General features: G+C 46.6%; 3 protein-coding genes across 6 annotated transcripts in view; 1 reads left to right on the top strand and 2 right to left on the bottom strand.

The window, feature by feature from the left end:
• LOC123746205 (pupal cuticle protein 20-like) overlaps positions 1 to 1,734 on the top strand; it is a 36,059-nt gene extending 34,325 nt beyond the window's left edge. For all 4 annotated transcript variants that reach the window (XM_069314915.1, XM_069314917.1, XM_069314916.1 and 1 more), the window contains 2 exons: positions 148 to 713; positions 1,267 to 1,734. In XM_069314915.1, the coding sequence (XP_069171016.1) occupies positions 148 to 713; positions 1,267 to 1,453 (753 nt within the window). In that variant the 3' untranslated portion in view covers positions 1,454 to 1,734. The remainder of the gene's footprint in view (positions 1 to 147; positions 714 to 1,266) is intronic.
• A 4,878-nt stretch (positions 1,735 to 6,612) lies between these two features.
• On the bottom strand, positions 6,613 to 9,334 carry LOC123746172 (endocuticle structural glycoprotein SgAbd-8; the record flags this gene model as incomplete). The annotated part of the gene is made up of 2 exons (XM_045727499.2): positions 6,613 to 7,064; positions 8,886 to 9,334. Coding segments are annotated over 2 exons (639 nt in total), but the record flags the coding sequence as incomplete, so codon positions are not given.
• Positions 9,335 to 18,894: 9,560 nt separating this feature from the next.
• LOC123746171 (cuticle protein AM1199-like) lies at positions 18,895 to 19,631 on the bottom strand. Its single transcript, XM_045727498.2, has 2 exons — positions 19,395 to 19,631; positions 18,895 to 19,181 (listed from the first exon to the last, which is right to left on the bottom strand). The coding sequence occupies exons 1-2, from the start codon at positions 19,607 to 19,609 to the stop codon at positions 18,941 to 18,943; spliced, it is 456 nt and encodes a 151-aa protein (XP_045583454.2). The 5' UTR covers positions 19,610 to 19,631; the 3' UTR covers positions 18,895 to 18,940.
• Positions 19,632 to 24,269: the final 4,638 nt, after the last annotated feature.

Below are 24,269 nucleotides of genomic sequence, written 5' to 3'. Positions count from 1 at the left end.
TCACCATGGTCACCACGGTCAGTCGTCCCTCACTCCTTCCTTCCTTCCCCTCTTCTGGCTCACCGTCCCTCCTGTGCATAATAATACTACATCATCCACCATCAAATGTTTGTACAATGTAATAATGTAATGTTACTTGCTTTACAGATTTTAGTGATGTTCTTAATGGCAGCGGCTGGGAATGCAAGAATTGATGATATATCTCCAAGAGGAAGTTTAGGAACCACCCAAAGACGATTTCTCTCCCAGCCAACACTACACGGCCACCTTCCTCCGTCATCATCGGCTCTTGGTGGTTCAGGAGCTGGTGCAAGCCAGGATCTCTTCCCGCCGCAACAACAATTTGAATTCAGTCCACCATCATCTGCTCCTGGTGGTTCTGGAGCTGGTGCAAGCCAGAAGCCCTTCCCACCGCAACAATTTGGATTCATTCCACCATCATCTGCTCCTGGTGGTTCTGGAGCGGGTGCAAGCCAGGACCCTTTCCCGCCACAACGACCTGAGATTCCTTCAGCTGACGAACCTATCCAGAGGCCTCCTATACCTTTCGTGCCTTCCGGAGAAGTGATCCCTATCCTGGTGGACGAACGAGACGGACCTCACCCAGACGGCTCGTACAGCTTCAACTTCGAGACTGGTAATGGCATCAGTCGGAACGAGCAAGGCACGCCCCAGGGGGAGGCTGGCGCCGTGGCCATGCAAGGCGGATGGTCGTGAGTATCCCAAGTTCTCTCTAGTAACAATTGAACATCTTTATGCGTCGTGTTCTTCTTGTAACACATGCAGTTTGCTTAACGATACACTTCACAAGGACTTTCCTTATCAAACGATCTCTACACCTTCTCTATGTTGTTTTCCATATGCCAGCTACTCTCTGTCTCCGCCTCCTCTCTCCCACCTCCACTATCTCTTCTACCTTCCGCCACTAAATCATTCACTCAGGGTCTCAGGAGTGGATGTTCTAGTCCTTCTTAATGTTATCCTTCACTCAGGGTCTCAGGAGTGGATGTTCTAGTCCTTCTTCATGTTAGCCTTCACTCGGGGTCTCAAGTATTATTGTTATTTTCATCTTTAGATGATAATAAATCTCTGAAAGGTTTATAAAGTTCCAGCAGTTTCCAGCATCATAAAGCTGTTGTTAACTTTTGACTCGCTGGTGTGAACGGAAGCCCGTCGTCCCTTTAGGGCATTTGGGGACCACTTCACACTTATTAAGGTCAGGAGAGCGAAGGTGACCTTAGTCTAGCCCTTATTTCTCCCTCACAGGTTCACCTTCCCCGACGGGTCACCTGCTATATTCAGCTTCGTGGCCGACGGTGATGGCTACCGTCCGGAGTCCGACCTGCTGCCCACGCCCCATCCTCTTCCCGCCCACGCCATCGCCCAGATCGAGTTCGCCCGCCAGCAGGAGGCAGAAGCTGCTGCTTCAGGTGACAGGCAGCGACTTCGCTAATGACAAGCAGTGACATCACTAAGGATCTCAGTCTTGCCCCTCCCTTCTTGTCTGCCATGAGGCAAACGCTTACTGCTTCTGCTGCAGGAGCGGAGGTCGTCCCCAGCAGACTCCGCCTCCTTAATGCTACCAGCAGAGTTGAGGACTCTGGACAGTCTTCCCGGGGCGCTGCTTAAGACGCTTGACACATGTTCTCCACTTTTGTTATTTTACATTGTTTTGTTTGTTGTCTCTTGCTGTTATTGTTGCCAAAACTTCACAATAAATATTATCATAAAATATTCTAGTGATCTTGTTGAACTTTTCTATATATTTAGTCTCGGGTTAAACGCCTCGTTGGCTCCTTGGGTTAAGTAAGCATCGACTTAAGGAAGAATCCCTGAACCCCATGGGTGGAGTCCCCCCATGAGCCAAACTAGTTCCCATCAATCATTTCTGACCAAATATATTCTTCCTTTTATTTGGTGATATAACTTCTCTATTTATGTGTCAATCTTATTTGTTCTTTGTTTTTCTGTCAGCAGTAAGATGTCTGCCGTTATCGGGGGGTACATGGATACTTTCCCAAGGGTCTCTGCCAGTCAGACAATCTCCACACTCTTCTGTGGTGACTGCATACCACACCCTCCCTATCTCTCGTTCTTTCTGTGAACCTTTACCGTCTCTGTGTCTCTCTCTGTGTGAACCTTTATCGTCTCTGTGTCTCTCTCTGTGAACCTTTACCGTCTCTGTGTCTCTCTCTGTGAACCTTTACCGTCTCTGTGTCTCTCTTTGTGAACCTTTACCGTCTCTGTGTCTCTCTCTGTGAACCTTTACCGTCTCTGTGAACCTTTACCGTCTCTGTGTTTCTCTCTGTGAACCTTTACCATCTCTGTGTCTCTCTCTGTGAACCTTTACCGTCTTTGTGTCTCTCTCTGTGAACCTTTACCGTCTCTGTGAACCTTTACCGTCTCTGTGTCTCTCTCTGTGAACCTTTACCGTCTCTGTGTCTCTCTCTGTGAACCTTTACCGTCTCTGTGTCTCTCTCTGTGAACCTTTACCGTCTCTGTGTCTCTCTCTGTGAACCTTTACCGTCTCTGTGTCTCTCTCTGTGAACCTTTACCGTCTCTGTGTCTCTCTCTGTGAACCTTTACCGTCTCTGTGTCTCTCTCTGTGAACCTTTACCGTCTCTGTGTCTCTCTCTGTGAACCTTTACCGTCTATGTGTCTCTCTCTGAGACTCTTTACCGTCTCTGTGTCTCTCTCTGTGAACCTTTACCGTCTCTGTGTCTCTCTCTGTGAACCTTTACCGTCTCTGTGTCTCTCTTTGTGAACCTTTACCGTCTCTGTGTCTCTCTCTGTGAACCTTTACCGTCTCTGTGTCTCTCTCTGTGAACCTTTACCGTCTCTGTGTCTCTCTCTCTCTGTGAACCTTTACCGTCTCTGTGTCTCTCTCTCTCTGTGAACCTTTACCGTCTCTGTGTCTCTCTCTCTCTGTGAACCTTTACCGTCTCTGTGTCTCTCTCTCTCTGTGAACCTTTACCGTCTCTGTGTCTCTCTCTGTGAACCTTTACCGTCTCTGTGTCTCTGTGAACCTTTACCGTCTCTGTGTCTCTCTCTCTCTGAACCTTTACCGTCTCTGTGTGTCTCTCTCTCTGAACCTTTACCGTCTCTGTGTCTCTCTCTCTCTGAACCTTTACCGTCTCTGTGAATCTCCGAACAATTAACTATCTCGGGGAACCTCTATAAGCACCTGCTCAGCTTGGCCGTAGAGTTCTGACTTTCTCTGAACCCTCAGCACCGGTGTCTCGCGAGCCTCGTCGCGTAACACCGAACCTCCACACACACGTCGTGTGCCTGTTTCGCTGCAGACGTATAACACCTGTTTATTTATGACTGAAAACTTCTGATATACTTCTGTCTTTTAGGTAATGCCCAGTTGCTGTCTATGTCGCAGTGATCCTCCATAGCATCTCAGGCTATTCTCTTGATGTGCACAACGTACATAATCCAACCTCCTAACCTAATCAGAAACGCACTAGCCCAAGTAACCCACCTAACCTAATTATTTTTGTAAGAGGACAGGTTGTCCAGTATACCCCCCCCCCCTTCCCCACCCCAACCACCCAATGGTTCGGTGTTGAGATTGTTAACCTCTGTGGAGGCTATTAAGGCCACCGCGCACACACACACACACACACATATATATATACATATATATATACATATATATATATATATATATATATATATATATATATATATATATATATATATATATATATATATATATATATATATCGTCTGTGTTTATAACCTCTTCCCTACCCTCGCCAGGAGTTCGGACGAGCTGCCAAGTCTATGATTGACAGCTGGTTTAGGGTTGAGGTGTAGTTGGACACGTGTGTGTGTGTGTGTGTGTGTGGCACGCACTCAGGTGTGTGCTCTCTACGCTTGCTCTCTCTGTGTGCCTTGTTGGTGTAAATTATTGTGGACAATGATATCTCAGGTGAGATGTGATTCTTGTTTAAAGTTACACACACACACACACACACACACACACACACACACACACACACACACACACACACACACACACACACACTGTAAAGGTTCACAGAGAGAGACACAGAGACGGTAAAGGTTCACAGAGACGGTAAAGGTTCACAAAGAGAGACACAGAGACGGTAAAGGTTCACAGAGAGACACACAGAGACGGTAAAGGTTCACAGAGAGAGTAAAGGTTCACAGAGAGAGACACAGAGACGGTAAAGACCTGGGAGTGGATGTGACACCTAATCTAACTCCTGAGGCACATATAAATAGGATAACGACAGCAGCGTACTCTACACTGACGAAAATTAGAACTTCATTCAGAAACCTAAATGAGGAAGCTTTTAGGGCGCTTTACACTGCCTACGTGATACCCGTCTTGGAGTATGCCGCGCCATCATGGAGCCCCCACCTGAAGAAACACATAAAGAAACTGGAGAAGGTTCAGAGGTTTGCGACGAGGCTTGTCCCAGAGCTACGAGGGATGGGATATGAAGAGCGGCTGAAGGAACTGAACCTTACGACACTAGAGAAAAGAAGGGAGAGAGGAGATATGATAGGGACATATAAAATACTCAGGGGAATTGACAAAGTGGAAATAGATGAAATGTTCACACGTAATAATAACAGAACGAGGGGACATGGGTGGAAACTGGAAACTCAGATGAGTCACAGAGATGTTAGGAAGTTTTCTTTTAGCGTGAGAGTAGTAGAAAAATGGAATGCACTTGGGGAACAGGTTGTGGAAGCAAATACTATTCATACTTTTAAAACTAGGTATGATAGGGAAATGGGACAGGAGTCATTGCTGTAAACAACCGATAGCTAGAAAGGCGGGATCCAAGAGTCAATGCTCGATCCTGCAAGCACATATAGGTGAGTACATATAGGTGAGTACACACACACACACACACACACACACACACACACACTCACATATATATACATACCCACAAATACAATGCATTTACTCAATGCATTACAATACATCACACGTGAAAGCAAGAATGCACTTTGAGAGCGTGTTGAGGGAACGGTCCTCAGCATAAAAGCTACACTCGACGCTGTGAGGACCAAAACAAACACAACAGCTGCATGAGGGAGTACCAGGCGAGACAATGTTGCTGTCTGAGTCGTAAACACATTAACTCCGTTGCTCTCTTAAGCAAAGGTGCTTCTCAACCCTCCTCCTGATTCCCATCAGGCATACACAGTAGCGTGATGAAACACGAAAGCTTGATTTAACATATTTTCATGATTTTCGTCATGCCCGAAACGCTTTGCGTAATAGTGGCTTTAGGCATTGTATGTACTAGCTCTACCTATAAGTCAAACAATCCTTGTAAATATTTATTGTATGTATGTACCTTACCTAAATAAAATTGTATTGTATTGTATTGTATATACAAGCTTCAAGTAACACACAAGGTGTATGTAACGCCACAAGCTTGATTTAACACGCGTATATGTTACCGGAGGGTTTCTTCCCTGGCATCCAGGGCGCTGATAAGCGGACAAGCTGAACGAGTCCCACAGCTCAGCAGAAGAACAGGTTGTTGCTGCTGCTGCTGTTGTTGGCTCTTGTTGTTGACTCCTATGGGAGAGGAAAGATGTTGTTGAACTTGTTGAACCAGACTGATGCTGTCTTGTTGAACCAGACTGCTGAACTTGTTGAACCAGACTGATGCAATGGTAATATGGCTATTGTGATGCACAAGTCCAGAGTTGTGCTGCGTTTTCTTTTGCGTATATCTTGAATTGCAACGTAATAACCTGGAAGGATGGACACAGGGAAGGCTGACCCGCCTCAAGCACTGACCCGCCACAAGCCCCGACCCGCCACAAGTCAACCCGGCCCCCTAAGGTTTTCCAGCGTCAAGAAACCGGTCATTTTAAATTGGTCTCTCCTATCCTACCAGAGGACCTACTTCTATCCTACCAAAGGACCTACTTCTATCCTACCAGAGGACCTACTTCTATCCTACCAGAGGACCTACTTCTATCCTACCAGAGGACCTACTTCTAACCTACCAGAGGACCTACTCCTAACCTACCAGAGGACCTACTTCTAACCTACCAGAGGACCTACTCCTAACCTACCAGAGGACCTACTTCTAACCTACCAGAGGACCTACTTCTAACCTACCAGAGGACCTACTCCTAACCTACCAGAGGACCTATTCCTAACCTACCAGAGGACCTACTCCTAACCTACCAGAGGACCTACTTCTAACTTACCAGAGGACCTACTTCTAACCTACCAGAGGACCTACTCCTAACCTACCAGAGGACCTACTCCTAACCTACCAGAGGACCTACTTCTAACCTACCAGAGGACCTACTCCTAACCTACCAGAGGACCTACTTCTAACCTACCAGAGGACCTACTTCTAACCTACCAGAGGACCTACTTCTAACCTACCAGAGGACCTACTTCTAACCTACCAGAGGACCTACTCCTAACCTACCAGAGGACCTACTCCTAACCTACCAGATGCGACGGTCTTCATAAGAAGACAGATTACACAAGCACCGACAAACTAACTTGAGCAGTAAGCTGGTAACCTTTGCCTATATCCCGTGTACTACGGCACCAAGAGCCATCGGAATAATTTAACAAAACTTCCCTCTTTTTTGCATCTGTTTTTATTATATAATTTTGCGGTAATAATTATAAACATCAGAGATGAATCAAGTCGCTTCGACAGCACTGCACTTCCGCTTACACAGACGGAAACGGAGGCAACACTTATTATAGCGCTCCGTTGGTGCGACTTGAGGTGGCGCTGGAGTGCTCCCGGGGCAGCCTGAGCCGTCTACAGCAGCTAGACGACCGCGTGAGAGCCAGACACGAAGGCAACACAGGGAAGTTAAGCACACAAGGGACACCTTAAGACCCGTACGACGGCCTGGTGCCCGACGCGCCTCCGCGAGCCTCCTGTTGGCGGGCGAACTCGATCTGGGCGATGGCGTGGGCGGGAAGAGGATGGGGCGTGGGCAGCAGAGGGGACTCCACACGGTAGCCGAGTTCGTCGGCCACGAATTTGAAGACGGCGGGAGTTCCGTCGGGGAAAGTGAATCTGAGGAAGGATACATGATAAAGCGTTAAACAATTCCAGTTTAATTTGAACTTCCGCTACGCTACGAGCTTTGGGTGACCTTAGTGGTCGTATTTAGACCTTAGGGAGACAATAGCCCTTCACCATCTTGTGTGTTACTATGACTTAGCTTGTGTTTCCCTATGTTCCAATATGACTTAGCTTCCGTGGCCACGGAACACCTTTACACATTGCAAGCAATCAACGCAAACCGCGTTCAACCTGAGGACACACATCCAACGATCTGTGATTGCTGGTAAGCGTTGTAAGAAACACCACAATCACCTGTGGTTGAGTGCTCAATTGCTCACTAAACTATAGAGCTCTTAACAGATCCCTGACTCTATCCACAGAGCGGCAGAAGAAAGCGTATATAGGCTGGTTACCATTGTAAGTGAATAACCACGTCTATAGATGAAAATATCCATAAACAAAACCACTCCTGTTCATATGCAGTCAGTATAGACATACAACGATCTCAACTCTAACTGGGAGAAAGTTCAACCGTGAGTTTCTCACGGCTCTTCATGGACAACGCAAAACAAGGAGACATGATAGAGACATACAAAATAGGGACCAGAGTGGAAAAAGGAGAAATATTCGTAATGAATACCATTAGAACAAGAAGACATAAATGAAAACTTGAGACGTAGATGGGATATATAGATCTGAGAAAATGAAATGAACTAAACGAGGATATTCTTAGAGGCCAACTCAATCCCCTACTAAAAAAAAAACCGGCGTCCAGGAGCTGAGGCCAACATTGTATATGTAAGGTTGGCCACAATAAGAACTGCTTTCAGAAACTTAAATACAGAGTCGTTGAGGATCTTATATTCAACATATCAGACCAATTCTGGTATATGCGGCACCAGCGTGGAGTTCTTAAACACACTGCAACGCTGGAAAAAAAATCAGAGGTATGCCACTAGACTAGTCCCAGAGCTGAGAGGCATGAGCTACGAGGAAAGACTAAAGGGGTTGAACCTCACGTCACTGGAAAGACGTGTTTAGAACATAAATTCTCAATACAACTCTATGGCTTCAGAGTGGTAAGCTCGACACTCTAACAACCAGGGAAGTTCTATGGCCCCCAGAGTGCCAGTAAACTACTCATTATCCTTCAGGGATGCTCTATAATCTCAGAGAGCCAATAAGCTCTACACTAACAATCAAGGAAGTTCTATGCCCTCCAGAGGGATTAAGGTGGGTAGATGAAGGGACGAGGAAGAGAAGAAGTGCTGTGTGGAAGAGAGACAGGGGCGTAGAGGCGTTAAACAAGGCATATCTGGCACAGAAAGGGGCCAGGATGACGAGGGATAGGAGAGGAACAGGGAGGAGGAGGTGAGATGGGAAAGGAAGAAGTGAAGGGAACAACTGGACAATGGAATAGGGGGTAATATGTGAGAGAGGGGCGGGTGAGTAGGCCCTCCGGCTTCATAAGGATAGACTCTGAACTCGGGTGAACACAAAATTAAAACACATGAACACATTCGTGCAGGTGTTAAAGTGAACACACACACTCGTGCAGGTATTAGATTGAACAAACATTCATGCAGCAATAATTGAACAGCACATCTGCCATTTGATCATCTGAACACGAGAAATGACATAACAAAGAATAAAACTATTAAAATTTCCCTTAGTATCATGTTCAATTTGAAATGCACGAAGCAGTGCCCAGCTCTCCCTCTCAATATAGAAGCGAGCGAGGAGGCTAGTTATGTAACCTAGAGGAGTTACAAGAAGAAAACGAGGCATAAAGGTGTTCTAGTGTTACTAGATAGGACTTGGGATACTCACGACCATCCGCCTTGCATGGCCACGGCGCCAGCCTCCCCCTGGGGCGTGCCTTGCTCGTAGCGACTGATGCCATTATCAGTCTCGAAGTTGAAGCTGTACGAGCCGTCTGGGTGAGGTCCGTCTCGTTCGTCCACCAGGATAGGGATCACTTCTCCGGAAGGCACGAAAGGTCTAGGAGGCCGCTGGATAGGTTGGTCAGCTTGTGGTCCGAAGGGTATTTGGCTCTGACCTGCACCGAATCCTCCAGGGGCGCTACCTGGCGGAGGACGCACTTGAGGTCTGAAGGGTATCTGGCTCTGACCTGCACCGAATCCTCCAGGGGCGCTGCCTGGAGGTGGACGTACTTGAGGTCTGAACGGTATCTGGCTCTGACCTGCACCGAATCCTCCAGGGGCGCTGCCTGGAGGATGGACGCACTTGAGGTCTGAACGGGTATCTGGCTCTGCCCTGGCACCAGAATCCTCCAGGGGCACTGCCGGTGCCGGGAAGCTTTGAGGCCTGGCACTGGCACCCGCAGTCACCGCGAACAATAACAGCGTCTGTAAGACAAGAAACAGACAATATGTCAATTGCGAGAAGTTGGCACGAGACCTCTGTAGACCTCGCAGCCCCTCTACGTTACCACAGGGTAGAGACGTCCCCCCCACAACAGCGAGAGAACCCGTCGTCGACTTACCCTGGCCAACATGTCGGTAGAGGCGGCTGAGGAGAGCAGCGACGAAGGGCTTAACCTGACGAGGACTGTAAGGATGGAGTCCCATGCCAGGCGTTTTATACCTGGCCTAACATTTCCCCTCTCACATACAAACCCTGTCGACACCAAGGTGAAGGATACCTACTTTCCTCCCCCGTACACGACAGTGAAGCAACGCGCGTCCATGAAAACCTTCTTCTTCTTCTTCTTCTAGCAGGGACGTACAAGGCAACACCTAATGATTGAGAAATAAGAGAAAATATAGCGGGGCGTATTTGACCCGACAAGGACACGTCCCACTAGTATCTTAAAATATATATCTTTGCTCTGTTAAATGAAATATCTTATGATCTGATACGAGAGAGAGACGAGAAAATGTTAATATATGCACCTTTTTTTTTTTGTTGGATTGACCTTTGTGAACTTCCTAAATAAAAGAAATCAGTTTATCCTTCAATAAATGTGAGCGTTTCCGTGTCATAATTTTTGTATTATTTATGTTTGCTTTGTGTATTTGTAGTATGAGATATATATGTGAATATATACATATATAATATGTTGTCTGGACCACAACCTGAAGTCGTCTGGTCTCTCTTCTCCGTTTATCAATTGTTATTCTTCGCTTATCAATTGTCTCTACTTCGTTTATCAGGTGTTTATAATGTTTCTCGTTATTTTTTTAAGTGGACATAAAAACATAATTCGTAATTCGTGACTTTCGCAACAGTACCTTCGTATATGTGTTCGTTCGTGTGAGTCTTAATGAAAGATTCACACACCAACGAACGCTCTCTCTCTCTCTCTCTCTCTCTCTCTCTCTCTCTCTCTCTCTCTCTCTCTCTCTCTCTCTCTCTCTCTCTCTCTCTCTCTCTCTCTCTCTTCTCTCTCTCTCTCTCTCTCTCTCTCTCTCTCTCTCTCTCTCTCTCTCTCTCTCTCTCTCTCTCTCTCTCTCTCTCTCTCTCTCTCTCTCTCTCTCTCTCTCTCTCTCTCTCTCTCTCTCTCTCTCTCTCTCTCTCTCTCTCCCTCTCTCTCTCTCTCTCTCTCTCTCTCTCTCTCTCTCTCTCTCTCTCTCTCTCTCTCTCTCTCTCTCTCTCTCTCTCTCTCTCTCTCTCTCTCTCTCTCTCTCTCTCTCTCTCTCAAGGAAGAGATCAATCCACTTAAGTTACAACTTTGTAGACTGTTCCACCCATACCCGGGGTGCAACCAGCAGTCTAAGTTGCAAATAGGAACTTATGAAGCTTTGCAATAGAGCCATTAATGATGTCATCTAATTGATGTCAACCAATAACCCACAGCAAGAGTTACCTTAATGTGGTTTGAAGGGTCGGGGTACCCACGGCCCGGTCTCTGACCTGTTCGCCTGCTTGACGGTCTTGTCAATCAGGATGTTGCAAATTTAATCAAAAATTTTTGTTAACAGATTTGGATTTACAATATTCTTACAATTTCTTCATATATGCCATTTAATTTCCTCGAGGGATGTGTTGATCAGCATCTCAGAACCCGACTTGAAGAAATGCTTTAAAGCTTTTAATGTTTTTTTTTGGTTTAATGTTGTAAAATTAACATGTTTTCAGCCTTTTGGTCAGCTTGAAACAGCTTAAGTCCCCGGGAAGCTTATATGGCAGTCACTCTCCTGCCAAAACTATGCTTGAAAGGATATTTTCTCAATCTATTTAAAGTTCTATTTAAAGTTCTATTTCTTAATCTATTTAAGTTCGATTTAAATCCAGTGTTATGCTTTCTTCCATTGTTTGATATTTACGTCTAGTAAACTGTGTTGTTGTTTTAGATTCAGCTAATGGCAACATGTAGCACTGGGGTATGGTGATCCCGTAGTGGACTTACTTGACACAGGAGCGGCATGTAGCACGGGGTATAGTGAGCCCGTAGTGGACTTACCTGGCACACACACACAAATACATATGTGTGTGTGTGGGTCAGATTTGATAATGTGTGTTCATATTAAAAAGGGGCCGAACAATGTCTTTGTGTAAGCTGAAGGCAGTTTTTGCTAGAGCGAGAACCTCGCTTCTCCTCGCCAAGACGAAGGGAAGAAAGGAACTCTCGCCTGCCTGTCCAATCACCCCCCCCCCCCCACCCTCCAATAGTTACGAGGCGTTGTATAAGCTCATCATTTCTTGACCTCGTTTGACCTTTACAACGAGGGAGTCTGAAGGAGAGACAGAGAGGGTTAAAGAAGGGCACCTATGCTCTTCCTTCCTCAGTGCCACCCGTGACTTGTCTCCTCCTGTCTAGGAGGAGGCACCGTTGCTTCAGGAGGCACCGTTGCTTCAGGAGGCACCGTTGCTTCAGGAGGCACCGTTGCTTCAGGAGGCACCGTTGCTTCAGGAGGCACCGTTGCTTCAGGAGGAACGTCTCTCAAGGACACCGACTCCGCCTCTGAAGGCGGCACTACCTACGGGTTATCTGATTTAATCGGCATCGAAAAATCATGTTTTTAATTGATTAATAAATTGAAAAACACGACAATTTTCACTTCAAGGAAATCACTTTTGTGTGTATGTGTGTGTGTGTGTGTGTGTGTGTGTGTGTGTGTGTGTGTGTGTGTGTGTGTGTGTGTGTGTGTGTGTGTGTTTGTGTGTGTGTGTGTGTGTGTGTGTGTGTTGTGTGTGTGTATGTGTGTGTGTGTGTGTGTGTGTGTGTGTGTGTGTGTGTGTGTGTGTGTTTCCCATGTGATTGTGCACCGTTCTTAAGCAATTGCATATATTGCAGAATATACCAACCTATTCTCTTCATAGCACGTCACATTTTGCCATACACTTTACCCAAAGCCGAAAACTGTCGTACAAGAAAATGGCAGCGGCTCGCGAAAGTGTCATAATACCCCGTTTTCAATCCGTGGGTCCTCTGTGAGGTTACGATAAGGAGGCATCTTTATTACACCAATTTCCTGACGTTGGTCGAAACGCTCGCGAAAACGGGCTGTATATATATGCTGTGTTTTCTAACCAGCTTGAACGTACCTGGGTGTACACTGCTTTACTTAGCAACAATCACCCCAGTGGTTGTGCTGTTAATGTGCAATTGCACGCTTGAATTAGAATGCAAGTTGTTGTTGTTTAAGATTCAGCTACTGGGAACTAAAAGTTCCAAGTAGCACGGGCTATGGTGAGCCCGTGATGGACTTACCTGGCACAGGAGCGGGGCAAGTAGCACGGGCTATGGTGAGCCCGTGATGGACTTACCCGACACAGGAGCGGGGCAAGTAGCACGGGCTATGGTGAGCCCGTGATGGACTTACCTGGCACAGGAGCGGGGCAAGTAGCACGGGCTATGGTGAGCCCGTGATGGACTTACCTGGCACAGGAGCGGGGCAAGTAGCACGGGCTATGGTGAGCCCGTGATGGACTTACCCGACACAGGAGCGGGGCAAGTAGCACGGGCTATGGTGAGCCCGTGATGGACTTACCTGGCACAGGAGCGGGGCAAGTAGCACGGGCTATGGTGAGCCCGTGATGGACTTACCTGGCACAGGAGCGGGGCAAGTAGCACGGGCTATGGTGAGCCCGTGATGGACTTACCTGGCACAAGAACGGGGCTGAAACTTGAGAATGCATGAAGGTACGTATTTACTTAAGATCCTTAGCGGCTGCTGTGTTGCCCGCTGCATTGTCCTGTGTTGCATAGAGGAGCAGCCGAACGTAGACAAAGAGAGAAAGGGGGAGAAAAAACAAAAGACAGTATCAATTTTAAACAATTGAGATTTATAATGTGGTTAGGAAAAGACATTAAGAAACCTATGTACAGGGGGTCTTGAGAAGGTGCGTGAAGACTAGGAATTCTCCGACGAATAACCTCTTTAAGAGGCGGTGGGGGGGGGGGGGGGGGGATGGGGGTAGTTGACTCACACGGAAATGTTGACTTGTCCTGCTGTGTGTGTGTGTACTTACCTAATTGTGCTTGCGGGGGTTGAGCTCTGGCTCTTTGGTCCCGCCTCTCAACGGTCAATCAACTAATGTACAGGTTCCTGAACCTACTGGGCTCTATCGTATCTACACTTGAAGCTGTGTATGGAGTCGGCGTGTGTGTGTGTGTGTGTGTACTCACCTAGTTGTACTCACCTAGTTGTGTTTGCGGGGGTTGAGCTCTGGCTCTTTGGTCCCGCCTCTCAACCGTCAATCAACAGGTGTACAGATTCATGAGCCTATCGGGCTCTGTCATATCTACACTTGAAACTGTGTATGGAGTCAGCCTCCACCACATCACCCCCTAATGCATTCCATTTGTCAACCACTCTGACACTAAAAAAGTTCTTTCTAATATCTCTGTGGCTCATTTGGGCACTCAGTTTCCACCTGTGTCCCCTTGTGCGTGTTCCCCTTGTGTTAAATAGACTGTCTTTATCTACCCTATCAATCCCCTTCAGAATCTTGAATGTGGTGATCATGTCCCCCCTAACTCTTCTGTCTTCCAGCGAAGTGAGGTTTAATTCCCGTAGTCTCTCCTCGTAGCTCATACCTCTCAGCTCGGGTACTAGTCTGGTGGCAAACCTTTGAACCTTTTCCAGTTTAGTCTTATCCTTGACTAGATATGGACTCCATGCTGGGGCTGCGGGTGTGTGTGTGTGTGTGTGTGTGTGTGTGTGTGTGTGTGTGTGTGTGTGTGTGTGTGTGTGTGTGTGTGTGTGTGTGTGTGTGTGTGTGTGTGTGTGTGTGTGTGTGTGAGGTTCCCAGCAGGTTCCCCCGAGGGGGGGGGGAGTGAGGTCAGGTCGGGTCTCGTTTGGGCGTTTATGAGGTGAGTAGAGGGGGAGGGGAAGGGGGTGAGGGGGGGGGGGGAAGAATGGATAGTTGAGAATTGGATACACTGAGATGTGTCAAGAGGTCACTGGAGTGTTCAAGGACGGTCATAGAGAAGGGAGGACACACACACACACACGTACACACACACACACATACACACACACACACACACACACACACACACACACACACACACACACACACACACACACACACACACACACACACACACACACACACGTACACACCTTTAAGGCTAGGCTAGCATACAGGAGAGCAGAATACCAGGGCAGGGAATTCCTGGGGAGGATAGAGTGAAGATGAGCTCTCAGAGGCAAATCAGCACCAGACATGATGAACTACGTAACGGATAAACTCACAGAAGCCGAAGAAAGATTTATACCACCACAAGGGACGGTTCTAGGACCCATCCTGTTTCTGATGTTTGTCATTGACCTGACAGAGGAAATTGGCTCCTTCAAATCAATGTTTGCAGATGATGTAAAACTAATGAGAAGAGTCAGGTCAGGGTTAGATTGAGATGCATTGCAAGAGGATCTGGACACACTCTAGAAGTGATCTGAAAAATGGCTGCTAGAATTTAACTCAGCCAAATGCAAAGTTATGAGGATTTTAACAGGAGTGCGAAGACCAGTACAGCAATTTGGGATGAAGGGAAGACATATTCTTCAATCATAAAAAGAGAAAGACCTGGGAGTGGATATAACCCCAAATCTGATACCAGAAGCCCACATTAGCAGAATAACAACAGTTGCATATGGCATGCTGGCTAACATCCGTACATCCTTCAGAAACTTGGACAATGGGTTTTCCGGGCTCTATATACAGCGAAGGTGAGAACCACTCTTGAATATGCATTCCCAGCATGGTCACCCTTCCTGAAAAAGGACAAAGAGAAGTTATAAAAAGGTAAAAAAAACATGTAACAAGATTCGTTCCGGAGCTGAGGGGATTGAGCTGTTAGAAGTGGACCTTACCACACTGGTAAAAGGTCATAGAAGGAAACTGGAGACGCAAATGAGTCTTCGAAACATCAGGAAGAATTTTCCAGTCTCAGAGCTGTCAATAAATGGAATAGATTAGATGTAGGAGTCGTTGAAGCTAATTCGATTCGAAATTTATTTACATATCATATATTACATATATGTAAATATGATAAAAGCGTGAGAAACGGGTCACTGCGCTAATCTAAGAACGTTCAGGAGGTAGGAGCCTAGTTGGATCCTGCAAGCACATTTAGGGGAGTATACTTCCTACACACCAACATACAGTTTGGGGGAAGAATTTTATATTGAATGATATAAGTGCAGGAAGTATTTCTTTGTCAGTTGCGATGATAAGATGATTATCCTTATCCTGCGTCCGTGACTTGACTAATCTTATAAGTCACACACTGAAGATTTCTCTTCTTATACCCCATCTTTTGGAGGTAATCTTATTTTTTCTTTTCTTTTTTCAAATAAAACGAAAATGAAACAGGGGGTTTAAGTAAGTTTTAATGTGACAAATCAGTGACATATTGTTACTTAAAGAGAGTTTGAAGCCCCAAGCACTCAGCTCCCGAGGGAATCTATTCCTCTATGGCATCTATTACTAATCTAATCTACTCTTAGACTACTATGACAAGGTAGGAAATGTATATGTTTATCTCTCAGAATGTTTGGTAATATGTGTATTGTTTGTGATGTGTGTTTATGTATGTATTAACACGTTGTACTGAACGGGGTGAGAATAGCTTGAGCTACCTCATCCCTTTGTGTGTATTTTACATCAATAAACTTATTTCAATTTCAATTTAAATCTTAAGGTATGCTAATGTCATGATTCACGTCTCTCACAATTCTTGTACTAACTGCTTTTAAAACTGTGGATGGAGGAAGACTTCACTATTTCATCTTCCAGTTCGTTTCATTTGTTTATTTGACCTTACTGGAGACGCAATTTCAGGGGCCTCGTAGGGGCCTCGTAGCCTGGTGGATAGCGCGCAGGACTCGTAATTCTGTGGCGCGGGTTCGATTCCCGCACGAGACAGAAACAAATGGGCAAAGTTTCTTTCACCCTGAATGCCCCTGTTACCTAGCAGTAAAATAGGTACCTGGGTGTTAGTCAGCTGTCACGGGCTGCTTCCTGGGGGTGGAAGCTTGGTCGAGGACCGGGCCGCGGGGACACTAAAGCCCCGAAATCATCTCAAGATAACCTCAAGATACACTGAAGAAATCTTTATTCAAACCCCATCTAGGTGTTTTGCTTCCATGTATGTGTACTCTCGTTATGTTGCTGCTCTATCTAAACAGTGTTCCTATATATTTTATAAATAACCTTGACTATTTTGTATGTCTGGATCATGCCTCCTCCATTTCTCCTTTCTTTAAGTGTCATTAGATTCAGCTCAAGATCTCATAGATCAACCATCCTCATTTCTAGAACTAGTCTTACTACATATCTTTGTACTTTCTTATCTTACATGTTGTACTTTAAACAGTGGGAGCTCCACGCTGATACTACATACTCTGGGATATGAGGACAGATAACTGGAATGTGAGGACAATGAGCCGGGATATGAGGATAGAAGGAAGGAACGCTGCCCAACCACTTGGACCATCGGGGATCGAACGCCGACCTGCACGCAATATATATATACCATTCTGAAAGCATACTTGTCTAGGTTTCTTAAGTCAATCGTAAAGTTTGCTTAAAATTTATTGTTTCTCTTGACAAAAAAACGTAATTTTACTTCTGTTAATAATAGAAACTTCTTAAGGTGGCCTCTCGGAGATCTTTTTTTAGAGTGCACCAAGTAAGGAGGTCACTGATACTCAGGGTAAGATTGAGTGCGAGAGGAAGGTAAGAGTTAGACAAACGTAAGAGTGTTTGTTTACACTGGAGCCACATCTATTAACCAATATCTTTAGAAAGTAGCGGTATCATAAACATGTTACTCTCTTCTCCAGGGGGTCCAATTGGTTGGGAGATGTTCCTGCAGTCTGTCCTCATATCCTAGCTCCTTGTCCTCATATACCAGCTTCTTGTCCTAATATTCTAGCTTCTTGTCCTCATATCCCAGCTCCTTGTCCTCATATCCCAGTTTCTAGTCCTCATATTCTAGCTCATTTTCCACTTATTCCAGGTTTTTGTCCTCATATTCCAACTCCTTGTCCTCATAAGCCAGTTTCTTTCCTTTATATCTCAGAGTCTTGTCTTTAAATCTCTTCTAAAGGCTATGTACAGTACTGACAGCGATTCCTCCTTCCTCCCTTCCTCCTAACTTGGTTACAAACATTTGACGTGCTTCTTATTTACTAGTTGGCATGAGCTGGTAGACATTACTCTCTCTCTCTCTCTCTCTCTCTCTCTCTCTCTCTCTCTCTCTCTCTCTCTCTCTCTCTCTCTCTCTCTCTCTCTCTCTCTCTCTCTCTCTCTCTCTCTCTCTCTCTCTCTCTTTTCTGTCGGACTGTTCGCAAGTGAGAATGTCCATATACCCGTGGGAGTGTTGGAAGCCACATTTCACAGCCCTAAAATGTTTCCAGTACGTGTGGCGAAACACCAAAAAAAAAAAAAAACATTTACTACCCTGTCGAGCCTGGCCCCAGGCCGGGTTCGGGAAGTAGAACTCCCGAAACCTTCTCCATGTATAACCCTGCACGTCTCCTGGCGAACGAGGTAACTACCACCCATGGGAACTGTGTCTTCCGCACGCAAGCCTCTCATTTAACCCACTATCAGCTGTGGGTTAAGCTGATAGCTTTTGGGAAGTTTTGGAAAACTATACACACATTACAGTTGTGTGTATAGCGCCTCTTAACCTAGTGGTAAGCGCTCATTCTGATCAGTTGTAGTCGCTAGACATTTTAGAGTTGTAGCGAATGCACAGTCCGACATCAGAATACTCAAGGTTATGTCACTCTCTCTACCTCTCCCTCTCCTTCTCTCTTTTCCTCCACACACACACACACGCACCCAAACGGAGCCCAGGACCATATGATGCAAGAGGTTTTCGTGACCAAACGAGTTTCTTTCCCTTCGTGATACTCAGAAAGGTGAGAGAAGGTCATCGGGGTTCCTATGAAGGGTAAAGATGAAAGGGAAGGAGGTTATGGAAGGAGAAGGGGAAATAGGAAGGAAGAAGAAAATAGGAATGGGGTTACGACGATAGGGAGATAGAAAGGAAAAGAGGGGTCTGGAGAAATGGATCGCGAAAGGGTAATTGAAACAGTGAGGCGCCATTAGATTTCCTAGAGTGGCTCATGATTCATTTATCATGAGTGGACGACCATTATCACAATTTGACCCACATTAACTGTTCACTCACCAAGTGCGGGTCACCATTTACTCACCATAAGTGGACGAAGAGTCAATCACCAGAAGTGAATGAAAAAATCAGGCACCACGAGTAAATCACGAATCAATCACTAAATTGGAGTCACCAGTCAGACGCAAAGGATGCGATCACCATTATACAATTTACAACACCGCAATATTTTACAAATACATTACTTTATTTTTGGAATGTTTTCGCACATATACAGTCAGTACTAGAAGTAGCAAACATTGGATTATTTTCTACGGGAATGTGTTCTTCAGGGCTGTCTGTAGCTGGTGCTGGGGGAGGCGGGGCGGGGCGCTGAGTAATGGGGTGCCGGGGCTGAGGGCGCAGCGTACCGGTTACCGGCGGCGTCCTCCTGACGAGCCTTCTCGATCTGGGCGATGGCGTGGGCGGGGAGAGGCGGGGGCGTGGGCAGCAGGGGGGACTCCACGCGGTAACCTGCACCGTCAGCTACGAACTTGAAGACCCCCGGGGTGCCCTCAGGGAATTTGAACCTGTACACAAGAAGTATATTACAAACTTATACAGATTATGTTTATGGATGCTATACTCATGTTCTTCATAGGGCAAAGGCATGTTTTTTTATCGGGTGTTTGCTAGATTCACAAGTTGTTACATATATTGCTGATTTATGTATAATTTAGCAAGGAAACTGTTTATTTTAGTCTCGATGGATCATCTACGACCAGTACTATAAGAATACTCACGACCATCCTCCCTGAGCTGCCACGGCGCCAGCTGGGCCCTGAGGGGCGCCCTGCTCCTGACGACTGATGCCGTCACCAGTCTCGAAGTTGAAGTTGTAGATGCCGTACGCATCAGGTCCCTGACGCTCGTCCTTCACGATGGGCACAACAGGACCTGAGGGGGCGCCGTAGGATGGTGGAGGTGGCCCGTACCCCTGGGGCGCCGCGGCCGCCATCGCCACTACGACACACAACACCAACTTCTGTACAGGTAAGCAAGTAACATCCATTAACTATTAAACAACACAAGTCAATCTGAAATGCTAATTTTAATGTAATTTCAATACAGTACTGTATATACATAAATCTGACAGTAATGGGGGAAGATGTACAGATATATCAACACGAGTGGTTCGTTCCAACTGTGATCTAGTGAGAGAGGACCAGTCACACAGTCACTGCCGCTGGAGGAGTCATTACCGAGAACATGTTGACTGTAAGAGTTGACTGTGTGCTGGACCTGGCGAGCCTTCTTATATATATATATGTCTCACTTCCCCACGCTCCGCCCACTCACTTGGGGGATTATAAAAATTCGGATACGGCGGTGTTTTAAATCGGATACGAGGTTGTTAAAGTCGTATACGGGATCGCCAAAATCGGAAACAGGGGATGTCAACAAAATACCTGTCACGTGTAGGATTGTCGGCTGACGAAAATCCCTTCAGAAAGAGTTTCAAGTCTTGAGTTAACTCTCCAACATAGAGCTTGGAGTTAGCTCTCCAACATAGAGTTTGGAGTTAACTCTCCAACATAGAGCTTGGAGTTAGCTCTCCAACATAGAGCTTGGAGTTAGCTCTCCAAAATAGAGTTTCGAGTTAAATCTCCAACATATAGTTTTGAGTTAGCTCTCCAACATAGAGCTTGGAGTTAGCTCTCCAACATAGAGCTTGGAGTTAGCTCTCCAACATAGAGTTTTGAGTTAGCTCTCCAACATAGGGTTTTGAGTTAGCTCTCCAACATAGAGTTTTGAGTTAGCTCTCCAACATAGAGTTTGGAGTTAGCTCTCCAACATAGAGCTTGGAGTTAGCTCTCCAACATAGAGTTTTGAGTTAAAATGGCAACATAGGGTTATGAGTTAGAAGTGTAACATAAGGTAATAAGTTTGCACTGCAACATAGTGTTAAGAGTTAGCACTTCAACATTACATAATATTATCACAGCTGAAAGAAACAGTATATTCAATATACAGTGAAAATTCAACCTAGGAATTTATTCAGTACATTGTCACGTGCTACAGCACTCAGTCCTGTGAGTAGCATGTGACACACTAAGGGCTGGGAGAGTGTCATGTGACACACTAAGGGCTGGGAGAGTGTCATGTGACACACTAAGGGCCTGGGAGAGTGTCATGTGACACACTAAGGGCCTGGGAGAGTGTCATGTGACACACTAAGGGCTGGGAGAGTGTCATGTGACACACTAAGGGCCTGGGAGAGTGTCATGTGACACACTAAGGGCCTGGGAGAGTGTCATGTGACACACTAAGGGCTGGGAGAGTGTCATGTGACACACTAAGGGCCTGGGAGAGTGTCATGTGACACACTAAGGGCTAAGAGAGTGTCATGTGACACACTAAGGGCCTGGGAGAGTGTCATGTGACACACTAAGGGCCTGGGAGAGTGTCATGTGACACACTAAGGGCTGGGAGAGTGTCATGTGACACACTAAGGGCTGGGAGAGTGTCATGTGACACACTAAGGGCTGGGAGAGTGTCATGTGACACACTAAGGGCCTGGGAGAGTGTCATGTGACACACTAAGGGCCTGGGAGAGTGTCATGTGACACACTAAGGGCTGGGAGAGTGTCATGTGACACACTAAGGGCCTGGGAGAGTGTCATGTGACACACTAAGGGCCTGGGAGAGTGTCATGTGACACACTAAGGGCTGGGAGAGTGTCATGTGACACACTAAGGGCCTGGGAGAGTGTCATGTGACACACTAAGGGCTAAGAGAGTGTCATGTGACACACTAAGGGCTAAGAGAGTGTCATGTGACACACTAAGGGCTGGGAGAGTGTCATGTGACACACTAAGGGCCTGGGAGAGTGTCATGTGACACACTAAGGGCCTGGGAGAGTGTCATGTGACACACTAAGGGCTGGGAGAGTGTCATGTGACACACTAAGGGCCTGGGAGAGTGTCATGTGACACACTAAGGGCTAAGAGAGTGTCATGTGACACGCTAAGGGCCTGGGAGAGTGTCATGTGACACACTAAGGGCTGGGAGAGTGTCATGTGACACACTAAGGGCCTGGGAGAGTGTCATGTGACACACTAAGGGCCTGGGAGAGTGTCATGTGACACACTAAGGGCCTGGGAGAGTGTCATGTGACACACTAAGGGCCTGGGAGAGTGTCATGTGACACACTAAGGGCTGGGAGAGTGTCATGTGACACACTAAGGGCTGGGAGAGTGTCATGTGACACACTAAGGGCCTGGGAGAGTGTCATGTGACACACTAAGGGCCTGGGAGAGTGTCATGTGACACACTAAGGGCCTGGGAGAGTGTCATGTGACACACTAAGGGCCTGGGAGAGTGTCATGTGACACACTAAGGGCTAAGAGAGTGTCATGTGACACACTAAGGGCCTGGGAGAGTGTCATGTGACACACTAAGGGCTGGGAGAGTGTCATGTGACACACTAAGGGCCTGGGAGAGTGTCATGTGACACACTAAGGGCCTGGGAGAGTGTCATGTGACACACTAAGGGCCTGGGAGAGTGTCATGTGACACACTAAGGGCCTGGGAGAGTGTCATGTGACACACTAAGGGCTGGGAGAGTGTCATGTGACACACTAAGGGCTGGGAGAGTGTCATGTGACACACTAAGGGCCTGGGAGAGTGTCATGTGACACACTAAGGGCCTGGGAGAGTGTCATGTGACACACTAAGGGCCTGGGAGAGTGTCATGTGACACACTAAGGGCCTGGGAGAGTGTCATGTGACACACTAAGGGCTAAGAGAGTGTCATGTGACACACTAAGGGCCTGGGAGAGTGTCATGTGACACACTAAGGGCTGGGAGAGTGTCATGTGACACACTAAGGGCCTGGGAGAGTGTCATGTGACACACTAAGGGCCTGGGAGAGTGTCATGTGACACACTAAGGGCTGGGAGAGTGTCATGTGACACACTAAGGGCTGGGAGAGTGTCATGTGACACACTAAGGGCCTGGGAGAGTGTCATGTGACACACTAAGGCCTGGGTGAGTGTCATGTGACACACTAAGGGCTGGGAGAGTGTCATGTGACACACTAAGGCCTGGGTGAGTGTCATGTGACACACTAAGGGCCTGGGAGAGTGTCATGTGACACACTAAGGGCCTGGGAGAGTGTCATGTGACACACTAAGGGCCTGGGAGAGTGTCATGTGACACATTAAGGGCTGGGAGAGTGTCATGTGACACACTAAGGGCCTGGGAGAGTGTCATGTGACACACTAAGACCTGGGAGAGTGTCATGGAATACACATAGACCTGGTAGAGTGTCACATGGTACACAGAGCCTTTGGAGAGAGTGTCACATGGTACACAGAGCCATGGTAGAGTGTCATGTGATACACAGAGACGTGGAAGTATATCATAAGATACATAGAGCCTTGAGGAAGTATCATAGGATACATAGAGCCCTGGGGAAGTATCATAAGATACATAGAGCCCTGGGGAAGTATCATAAGATACATAGAGCCCTGGGGGAGTGTCATATGATACATAGAGCCCTGGTAGAGTATCATGTGGTACACAGAGCACTGGGAAGAGTGCCATGCGGCACACTAAGGCCTCATAACCTAGCCACAAGACGAGGCAGCTGCTCGTCGACGCCACAGCTGCATAGGAGAAAGATCTTGAAATTTTCTCCAAATTTTGCTGAGAATGTTTTGCAATTATGCAAAATGTATATGTTTGCTGCCGCGTTAATGTGTGTCTGGCTAGCTCTGAACTTTCATATTTCATCAAAATACAGGAAACTGGACGAGTGAAAGTACAGTTGACAGGGACGTGCTTTCTAACGGGAGCATTCCCTGGGCGTACTAGATAGGCGGGGCCCAAGAGCCGGAGCTCATTTCCAGCACATAGAACTAGGTAAATACATCCGGAGTATTTCACTACTCAGCCAGTTCCTACAAATGGGAGGGCGGTAATTATCTGGAGAAAGCCCCAAAGCTATTACAACTATATAGCACTTGGAAGGGGGGTCAGGATAAGGATTTGGGATGGAACGGCGGGGAAGGAATGCTGCCCAACCACTTCTGGGACGGTCGGGTGATTGAACGCCGACCTGCGTGAAGCGAGACCGTCGCTCTACCGTCCGGTCCAAGTGGCTGGGTTCCTACGACTGGACAAGCGTCTAATATTAAGTGGGTTTAGTCGTCCTAATTATATGCGTACGAACCTGAATACAACTGTGATAATTCAGTTCCTCTGAAGCCCAGCGATGTGTACGCAGTTGTCGATATTGTCGAAATTGAGGTACTTAGGGTAAAAAAAAAAAAAAAAAAAAAAAAAACTTTTGATGTGATTCAAAATTTACAACTCTGTCAAAAATGTAACGGTTTTGCCTAACCAGAAACGTTTGAGCCTATCAAAGTCGAGACCTTAGAAGACGTCAATGTTACGATGGTTTAACTTGTGTTAATACCTCGATATTTTGACGGACTGGTCGATTACGTTAAAAATGCGACGCGTTAGGTGAGAGGACAGACTATAGCACCAGCCTATTGCCCTTACCCTTCACTGTATATTGAGTACTCTACTGTGCTCAACCTGGATGATAGAGCGACTATTTTGCCTCTTGCACGATCTGGGTTCGATCCCCGATGGTCCAAGTGGATGAG

Source organism: Procambarus clarkii, chromosome 80, assembly GCF_040958095.1.
Source record: "Procambarus clarkii isolate CNS0578487 chromosome 80, FALCON_Pclarkii_2.0, whole genome shotgun sequence".
Classification (NCBI taxonomy): Eukaryota; Metazoa; Arthropoda; class Malacostraca; order Decapoda; family Cambaridae; genus Procambarus; species Procambarus clarkii.
This window is presented reverse-complemented; position numbering and strand designations above follow the sequence as displayed.

Coding starts and splice junctions, on each gene's coding strand:
- LOC123746171 (XM_045727498.2), bottom strand. CDS start 19,609: ATGGCGGCCGCGGCGCCCCAGGGGTACGGGCCACCTCCACCATCCTAC. Junction 19,182..19,394: donor GCAGCTCAGGGAGGATGGTC/GTGAGTATTCTT, acceptor TCTTGTGTACAG/GTTCAAATTCCCTGAGGGCA.